Genomic DNA, 10,090 nt, shown 5'->3' with positions numbered 1-10,090 from the left:
TTTTCCCCCTTATTTTTTTTTTTTCACCGTTATTTTGCTCTGCAAACTAATGTGCCTCGCAGACACTGTCAGAAACAATCGGGGCTCTGATTGCCCTGTGCCTCTGGGAAGAGACGCCTCTTTTTAGAAGTCAGGATATATTAAGATAGAAATTGTCAATAAATTACAGGCCCAGCGCTCACCACGGCGGCACATGGAGAGGCAGAAATTGAAAACCACGTCACTCAGGGAAAATAGCCCCCCTGGCTTTTGGAATGGTTCAGTGGGGCTGGTTTTAAAGGGAACAAAACACATCCAGCAGGAAGGAGGGGAAATCACCTCAAGGTCCATCCTGCTCCCCAGGAGACCAGGAATTGCAGCAGTGCGAGGAAACGTGGCCATTTCCTGGGGGAAAAAAAAGCGTAAACCAATGGTTCCACCATCCAGGCTCCCTGTGGGCTGTGCTCATGGCACGGGATGAGGTTGCAGGTGATGGGAGCTGGGTTGGTAACCCAGCTGCACCCTCGTGTCCCCTCGGCCACAGTCACTTGGTGACAGCATCTCTCCCAGTGCCAGGAGGGATGGGCTCATTTGTTGTACATTTGCAGGAATGTCAGTTAGTTTTAAAGCTGAACTGCCGTGAACTCAATTTGCCAATTTGGTGAGTGCTATGGGCAATATCGGGATGTAATTTAATTAAACTATCCCCTTTTTATAGAGTTCAGGGAGCACTCGCCTGCTAATTTTAGCACTAGGTTTTCCTCAGCTTTACTCTGGACACTGTTTCTCAAATAATGACATGTTGTTAATCTTTACCAGTCAACAGTTTATTAATTTGCTGAGGACCACAGAAGTATATAATCAGTGGTTCATCAATCAAGGCTAAATCCAACAAATGTTCCAGGCAGGTACCGAGCATAAAATATACATGTGGGCTTGTAAGCAATTAATACACAGCAGAGCTGGAGCCTCGCAGCTCGACCAGGGAACAGCACAAATCTCAAAGATTTCTTACTCCTTTTATTTATAATCATCATCTGTTACCAGTTCCTTCGTGTCCTTAGCACAGCTTCCAGTAATTCTGTAAGGATGGAGGATGCATTTATCTTGGGGCTTTTAGCAGCACATTCCCTGCCATTACCCAATCGTTTGGCCTTTAGAGGACGTGGGTAAGTGTCGGGGCAGTTGCCTGCAGATGTTGGTTGAGGCTCTTTGGGTTTCTGAGTGAGACCCAAGCACATTGTTCCATTAAAGCCTCAGTGCACGGACCCAAGGCTCTGAGCCCACTTCCCACAGGGCTCCTTTCACCTTTCTCGTGTTTTTTTTCTGTTATTTTTCCTTGTACCCAGTAGGTGGCATTCGTGCATAATGCTTTTCTGCAGTTCTTTACTTATCGGAGGCTTTTTATTGCTTGGTTAATTATAAGAAACATGGGTTGCCACCTTGCTATGACCTTTGTTTGGAACTGTTAACTGGTGCCTTGGCTCTGGGCTCTACCTTGCAAAATAGCAGAGCAACCCCCCAACTCTGTGTCTGTTTACATCCCACTTCTCCTTGCTGTACCCAGAGCTGCTGTCAGTCAGGGGAAGCCACAATCACTTCCCAGGAAAACAAAACCCCAGTGAGCATCTCTAGACCCAGTGGGTCTTGAGTGCAGCTGTGCAAGCTTCCAGGATCACAGCAAACCAGGAGGAACCGTAGGGGAGGAACAAGACAGGTTATTTATTGCTGATAGAGAAATGTATATCACTGAGCCCTCCTTCCAGCACATGGGTAGCTGCTAGCCAGGGGGGAAAGGATGCAGGAGGAGGGAAAGGGCTTGACCCTTGCATGTTGCTCATTCATAATTTAAGTTGAAAAGCTGTGAATTGGACCTGAGGGAATGAAGGGAACACCTGCAATGTGGCTAAAACTCAGGTTTCCCCACCTGTCACTTGGCTGGGGTTTGCTCACAGATGCCACTGCTCCCATTACTCATCTCTGCCACCCCAGCAAGGTGACCATGTTGGTGTGCATGGCTCCTGCACCATGCCTCATCAGGCATCATTTCAGGCTGAAGCCCTGCTAGCAGAAAGGTGTTTCTAATTTAAGCAATTTGGCTACAAGCACAATATAAACTGCTCTTCTTCATGGCTATGGGGTCAACCCATCAGCTAGGAGAATGTTTGGCTCCACACTATGTAGAAGGGAGATGGTTTCTTGGTTGCATTGTGGCCCACACTGTGACACCTGTGCTGTGCTTGTCCTGGCCTTTTCAGACACAGAAAGAAGAGAATTTGGCACGGTCCACACAGGCGTGTAAGCCTGAGCTCAGCCTGTCTGGATCTAATCCTCCCCTTTTGCTCCCTTCCACACCAAAATGAAGGGCTGCTCCTCAGCTGTTGCAAAGCACTGCAGAGAAATGGTTTAATTTAAGAGGGTAACCAATTCACAGGGAAGTGAGATTAGAAGTGAGAGAAGACCGTGGGCTCTCTGCTCTCCTGCTGCCAGCCCAAGTCATCCTGGGGCTTCCTGGGACGAAGGAGAGCATGGGAGCATTTGGAAATGAGGTGAGTGGGGTTGAGAACTGATGTCCCTTGGGGACACTGGGTGTTGGGAGTTCCAGCCCCAAAAAACTGTGCAGAAATGCCCCACATCTGCAAATTCCAGACTGTGTTGGTTCAAAACATCTCTGTCCTATGCAGGAGGGGGAAATGTTTCATTCCAGCATTATCATCTGGAGTTTTATGTCATATGTTATATTATCCCAGTGTTCAACCTGAAATAAAAACAAAGTAAAGCAGTGGAAACCAAAACATTTCAACCTTGTCAAAATTAAATGGTTTCCTAATTTCCCAGTGAATTTTGAGATGTAATTGATGGAATCCCATAAAGCACTTAAGCTTCATCAAATCTGCATTTTCTGACAGACAATTGTTCATTGAAAAATAAAAACTCATCCGTCCCTGCCTTAGGAGGCACCTAGCTAATTATGTGGAGATGCACAACACGCAGGGAAGGGAGATGAGGAGGAAACCATTCTCTTCTAATCCCCTTTAAGTTTAGCTGGCTCCTTGAAGCAGAAGATTACTGCTTATGCATATTATGGGTGGGAGCAGAGACCCCTGGTGCTATTGAGATGGAGGCACTGAGGTGAGCTGGAGGTCTTGGTGCTGAAAGGAGGTGACTGAGATGCTAAAATCCCATCTTTTAGTTGGCTTTTGCAGTGGCATTCTGTAGAGGTCACCAGTTGGCACCTCTTCCCTCTGCACCACGGCAGACTGGGTTGCTCTGTGTTCTGGTTGCATCACACTTGGTTTGGGTCCTTGGCTTTGTCTTGGATCCTGGGCTTTGGTTTGGATCCTGGGTTTTGGTTTGGGTCCTTGCTTTTGGTTTCAGTCCTTGATTTTGGTGTCTAACTTTGTGCCCCGGCTGTTTCCTGAGGTCAGATGAATCTGTAGTTGAATTTCTGGTCTCCCAGAGGGTTCTGGTGTGCCAGGCTCCCCTGTGTCATGGGCAGCAAGTGCACCAGTGGGCAGGAGCTGATAGTGTGCTCCAAAATATGCTGGCAAGGCATCCTGGGGACACGCTGAGGATGTGAGCTACCACTGCACATGCTTTGGAACCTGCAAAACAGATGGGTTTGATTTTCTGAAGCTAAGATAATGACTGATGATCTTGAGATGGAAAACGAAGCAGGGAGAAAAGAGTAGGAAGAGAATGACTGTTATTTCAGCAAACGGTTGTAATGTTGCCCTTTGGGAAGGATGTTCCCTGCAGCGAGGCCCTGGGGGGGATGAGGATATTGCTGCCCAAGGAGGTGATGAATGGAAGGCTGGCCCCAGAGAGAAAGGGGCACACAGAGCCCCACAGAGCCTTCAGATCCAGAGAGGCAGAAGCAGTGCAAGCCAAAGCTGTCTAAATATATATATGGACACAAAGGGATTTAATGTGTTTGTATCATTTCTGAACTCCAACAAGCAAATAAAATACATGCCAGTGCATAGTTCAGAGCTCATTAAAACACTGACACTTGCTGGTGCCTCAGCAGTACCTTGGATTAATGGTTTTGTTTCCCACTGGAGAGGTTCTTCAGTGCTGAGGAAAAATGTGTCTAACGAAGGTGAGTTCATTAGCGCCCTTGGACTCTTTCACACCCAGTGCTGGAGCCTCACACTGCTCCGGGGGGTAGAAGGGAAAGCTGTGACCTCAGGATAGTGGTTTGGTGCACTGCCTGTCTGTCTGTCCATCCAGTATAGAGGATCTGTTCCATTGGTGCTCTGACTATCTGAGCATGTTGTGGTTGGGTTTGGCATTGCAAATTAAACTCCCAGTGACCCCAGCACCCCCCTGAGGGCAGGACTGGGTCCTCACCTCCATGCCACGGGTGCGGGGTCCCCAGCTCATGTCAAGTCAGGCAGAAGCAGGAGCCCGTGTGGGAGAAATGCCTGACAAAAAGGCTGCTAATATTGAGAAAACAGAGCGGAATAATAAAAAGCACGCTTTACTCTTTACCAAAACACTTTATTAAATATTCTTTTTTTAAATAACAGAGAAGAGGAGCGGAGCTGTGAGCAGGCAGTGCTGGGCAGAGCTGGCTCCTCTCGGGAGGAATGGCGTCGGTAATGAGACACGCGTTTTGTTTCCAGTGACCCCATCGCCTGTCTCGCTGCTAATGATCTTTGTAAAAGAGAAAGAAAAGAACGGGCCTTTGCTCACTAACACAAACAATCCAGATAGATGTTTTCCTAAGCAACAGTCTTGTACAGATTGCAGTGGATGCTGGCTGCCTTTACGCTGGGAAGGGGCTGCCTCGCAGAGCGTCTGCCCTGGTTTGGCTGAGGATGGGGGCTCTGGTTGGCAGGCGGTGGCTCTGCGGTGTCACACAGTGATGTCCTGTCACATGGTGAGGTCCTGATGGGGTGACAGTGTGGGTCAGGGGGATCCGTTTGGTTTAGGCCAGCGGTACAGCAGCTTGGGGTCTCCAAAACCACACGTTCCTGCACCCGCTGCCGCTCCGTGGCACCCTGGTGACATCATTTCAAAGGGGAGAAAGCACACTGCTCTGAGAACCAGGTAAAAATAGTGTGTTCTTATTCAGCATCTGTGCTCCCTGTGTATGCTTGGAATCCGTTTTGCTGACAGCGGTGACAATGAGCAGGACCTCAGGCTCTGCCTGGTGCAAACAAAGACGATGGGCTGATGTCCATCCGTGCCGTCAGCAGAGCACACACCAAGCTGACCTCAGCTCTGCCTTCCCAAATTCACTGACAGGAGCTGGGCTGTGGCTTTGTGGCTTTGTCACATTCTGTCTGCAGGATCTGTGTTATCTGTTTGAGAATGCACAAGGAAATAAGAAGCTCAGCTTTCTTTCCAATCCCAAGAGCAATTTTGAGAGTGAACCATCATCAGAGAGAAACCAGTGCATTCATGCATGTGTATCTCAAAGGTCTTTTCTGATCTAAACGGCTCTATGATTCCTGTAGTGACTCATGTGGATCTGCAGGACACTGGAATTGCATTGGCACAGTGATGCCTTTGTGGCTTTCCAAGGCAGTGGCAAGCTGGAGTCTTTCTCCACCTCCTCTTTCCTTTCTGCAGCCTGGACCAAGCACCACTGCGAGGTTTCTGCTGCTCATATCCCCGTGAAGCATGGACTGACAGGCTGGAGTGAGATCCCTTGGTTCCATCATAATCATAGAATCATTTGAGTTGGGAAAGGCCTTAAAAGGCCATCTGGTCCAACTCCCTGCAATGAACAGGGACACAGCTAGATCAGGGTGCTCAGCACCTGTGTCATGAGCCATGCTGATGTAACAAGGGAATCCCTGGAGCTGGTGGGTGCTGGGATCCCTTTGACTCCCTGGATCCAACAGAAAATTCAATTTCCATGCTGGCTTCCCCAGTGGAACGGGGTGGGACGTGTCATCTCTGAGCGCACAGACAGAATTATTGGCTGAGTTACTTATTGATTTTCTAATCATTTTCAGACACAGCCCCCCATCCTGTGTCACTGCCAAGGCAGATCACAAATTGAACTGCAGCTGAATTGATGTGGGATTGATTAAAACTCTCAGTAATTATTGGTTCTCTGCTGCCCAAGCCAGACAAATCAATGTCAGCAATAATAGATATGGTCCTTTATAAAAGCCCAGAACACACAGAGCAAGTGCTGTTTTCGTAAGGAGCACAGGGAGGCCAGGTTGGTGCACACAGTGTTTTTCTGGGTAGTTCTGACTCTCTCAGCCTGTGGGCAAAGGCAGAGAGGCACCCAAATGGGCTCCAGAGTTCTCTGTTCTAACAGCAGGGTATCCTGACTGCAAATCCTTTGCTTGGTGGACAGGCAGACCTGCAGGAAGTTTCCTTGTGCCAGCTGCTCTCCATCCACTGTTTCCTGCTGGAGCTGCTGATATCCTGCAGGAGAAAACTCCCAGTCCTGGGGCTGGTTCTCATCCAGCATTGTGCCTGCTTGGTTTGCTTGCTGTCCCCATTTCCTTGTCCCCAAAGAGGAGCGCAGCTTTCTGTCCCCAGGGAGCCCCGTTAGCAGCTGCTGGATGGTCAGGATGGGGACGGATGCAGGGATGCTTTCGTTTGCACATTTCGTGCTGAGCTATTAGCATGCTGTAATTAATGCATATTAGGATGCATAGTTGCAAACAGTAGCCAAGCATGATTGCTAGTGATTAAAAGCCAAACAGGGATATCCCAAGGGGTCTCCTTGAGCAGAGCAGGGTGAGGTGGGGAGGGCCCTGCGTGACCCACTAACCCAGTCCCAGGGAAAGAGCCATCGCTTTGCCCTGTGGGCTGGGCAGGTTGCAGAGCTCAGCCTGCTGACTTCAGCTCCTGGCAGCTCCCATCAGCATCCCTGAGGGCACCCCAGGAAGTGCCGGGTCACACACCTGGCTTGGGAACAGGAACACTGCCGTGGTACCACGTGTCCTGGTGGAGATGCATCCCTGCCAGTTTGCACAGCTCTCGTTGTACCCCGGGGCCGCAGATGCAGGGGAGACTGCAGTAGATAAGTATGATGTACACAGAGTCACAACCACACTTATCTCGATCCTGCTTCCCAGGCAGCTCAGCAGAAAAAGCACAGATTGTTCTGAGTATCCTCTCCTCCTTCATATTTATTCCGTATATGCAGGCAGACAGCTTCCTGCTCCCAGCTCTTTGGGAGCGATGCGGGTGTTCAGAGGGGACAGGAGCTGCCTCCTTCTCCCCAAAGCACTTCCCCCACATCCTGTGCCAGCAGATTGCTACCATCGGCCCCTTCCCATGACAGCAAACGCGGGGTGCAGGGGCTCCTGAACTTTTATTAATATGTACAGCGTTTTGCTCACACGGAAAATTGATTTTCTTTTTTAAGCACAAAGCATAGTGGTTTTATAACCTTTCTTCTGCTTGACAGAGGCCATTTATAACCTGCCTTCATCACTACCTGTACAAGCTCCAGTCTAACTCATCTTCAAGAAATTCCATAATGCATTTTTAATTGCGAGCTGTTCCTTGGCAAGATTTATGTATTTTCTCAAGGACTGGCCTTTTTGTTGTTGTTTGTGTGCCCGCACGTTTGGTGAGAAAGGATAAATAACGGGAGCGGAACAGAAGAGTACTTTAATCTGGGTGACAATTTATTGATAGCATTTGCTGCCTGCTGGCTTTTATCTTCTGGGACAAGGAAAGCCAGCTGGGGAGCTGGAATTAAAACCCAGAGCCAGGTCCCTGCTCGTGTGAATCAGCACTCCTTCTGCCCTCCTGGGTCACTGGGTCTGCTGCCCTGTCCTCCCCGCTCCTCCATCGCAGAGCGGTTATGGCCACATCACACGAACACGGGGATTTGGGAGTAACATCACCGTGTCCCCTCTCCCCACAGTGCCCTGAGGACCTCCGGCCCATGAAGGATGGCACCGGCTGCTATGATTACTCCAAAGGCATCGACTGCTCAGACGGCTTCAACGGCGGCTGTGAGCAGCTCTGCCTGCAGCAGACCCTCCCCCTGCCCCACGACCCCTCCTCCAGCACCATCTTCATGTTCTGCGGGTGAGTCCCCCCGCCACCACGCTCCCATTTCTCATGCGGGTGCTCTCAGGAGATGGATGCCCAGCAGGAGGGCTCCTTGCACAGCTCACTTCCAGCGGGCACCTGCTCTCTGCCTGAGGGAAAAGCGAACACAGGCGATGGCAGCAGGGCAGCAGATGCACCCCGCTCTGCTGACGGTACGGTTGGATCTGTGACTCACTGCAAACGTACTCAGAAATCGTACATCGCGTGTTGCAGGGAGGGGGAGAAGGTGGAGGATTCGATTGCTTTCTTTCCTTTTCTTTTTTTTTCCCCCTGCTCTTGTGACTGTCTTAAAATAGAGCTTCATCCCTGATTTTGGCCGCGATCCTATAATCCTACACGGTGTAGCGTTTGCTCTCAGGAAAATCTCCCCTGCTGCAGGATGCTCTGAAGGCAGCGTGGTGCTTAGCAGCCTTCCCTCTGCACGGCTCCAGCAGCTGCCATCCATCAGCCACAGCATCTCGTCCCACTTGGGGCTGTGCATCCATCCCTGTGCCAACACCTGGCAGCAGCCTCATCCCTGTCTTCATGGGAGGGATTGGGGTGAAGGAAGGGGAAAAGGGTCTCATGGAAGGAGTTTCCATGGGAGAGTGGGACAGAAGCACAGAGAGGAATGGGAAAGTGATGGTGATCAGTGGGTGCAGCACAGCTCCCCAAGGAGGAGCTGGCTGTGTCAGAAAGCTGCTGTTTGGCTGTTTCCCCCTTCCCCCCCCCCTTTATTTTTCTCTTTTATTATTATTGTTTAGCAGCAGCTGAGTCACCAACAGAAAGCACATTGCCTCCGTCATGCCTGAGAGGGGGCTGGAAAGCCATATGAGCACCGCCTCTGCAGGGTCAGGGAGCCTGAGTGCAGGACAGGGCCTCTGTCTGAGCCCACAGCGGGCACCAGGGCAGAGCTGGCACTTCAGACGTCTGTCCCCAAGGACAGAGACCTTTTCCCTTGGTTTTGCACAATCCCTGCTCAAGGCAAGGTGTCCGTAGTTGAATCACATCTCTGCTGCCCCTCAGTTTCCCTCGCTGTGCCTGGGAGGTGAGTGCCTGCCTTACCCACACAGTGCTTGACAGCAGGAGCAAGGAACACAGGAGCAGCCACGCAAGAGCTGCGTCCTTGCAGGAGGGCACTGATGTGAGGAAAAAGGGGAAGCAGCTCCAGATTTGGCTTTGCTCTTGGCTGGGGAGCACCGGTGCACTGTAGCAGCACCAGAGGGCACTGGGGGCTGTGGGAAGGAGTGGTGTGCTCAGCTCTGCTCAGCAGCATGGAGTGATTCCCAGGGGCTGAGGTTGAGATCCAGGTCAGGGTCAGGGATCCAGGGTTAGGGTCTGGTTGAGGTCAGGGTCCCTCTGATGCAGCTCGTGGTCTTGCAGGTGTGTGGAGGAGTACAAGCTGGCCCCTGATGGCAAGTCCTGCCTCATGCTGTCTGACATCTGCGAGGGCCCCAAGTGCCTGAAGTCGGATGCCAAGTTCAACGACACACTCTTTGGGGAGATGCTGCACGGCTACAACAACAGGAGCCAACACGTCAACCAGGGCCAGGTGTTCCAGATGACTTTCAGGTACGGCCCCACTCTGCTTCTCATCCAGGGGAGCATCAAGGTGGGCAGATGGGACCAAGGTCTGGTGGTGCAGGGGCAGCAGCTCTGACACATTGGCCAGCAGATATCTGGGGAAGAGAGCATGAGGGCAGCAGGCTTGCATGGTTTTCCTGTTTGTTCATCCTTCCTGCATAGGATTTCCCTGTGCTGGTGGATGCCCCTTTGGCCAAGTGCTTTGATGGACTTTTCTCTGCCTTGTTGTCCCGTGAGTGTTGATATATTCCATCTTCACCACACCTTGCAGTGAGTTCTGCCATGTAATCACGTGTGCCATGAAAAAGAATTGCCTTATGGGAGTGAATTCTGGGAGAAGCTGTGGCAGTGGCATAACAAGAAACAACACTGACAAAGTGAAGTGAGATGAGTGTTGTGTATCACGGGGTGTCCTCAGGCAGCATCTTTCACTGTCCCTGGGAGACTTCAAGAATGGTGGAGATGTGGCACTGAGGGACACGCTCAGTGCCATGGTGGGGTGGGT

The 10,090-nt window shown here is 50.8% G+C and overlaps 1 protein-coding gene across 1 annotated transcript in view; it reads left to right on the top strand.

The window, feature by feature from the left end:
• The window catches only part of ASTN2 (astrotactin 2), a 226,636-nt gene that overhangs the window by 97,414 nt on the left and 119,132 nt on the right, over positions 1-10,090 (top strand). The window contains 2 exon segments of the mRNA XM_031556166.1: positions 7,832-7,998; positions 9,385-9,573. Coding sequence (XP_031412026.1) covers positions 7,832-7,998; positions 9,385-9,573 — 356 coding nt within the window.

This window comes from Meleagris gallopavo, chromosome 19 (assembly GCF_000146605.3).
Source record: "Meleagris gallopavo isolate NT-WF06-2002-E0010 breed Aviagen turkey brand Nicholas breeding stock chromosome 19, Turkey_5.1, whole genome shotgun sequence".
Classification (NCBI taxonomy): domain Eukaryota; kingdom Metazoa; phylum Chordata; class Aves; order Galliformes; family Phasianidae; genus Meleagris; species Meleagris gallopavo.
This window is presented reverse-complemented; position numbering and strand designations above follow the sequence as displayed.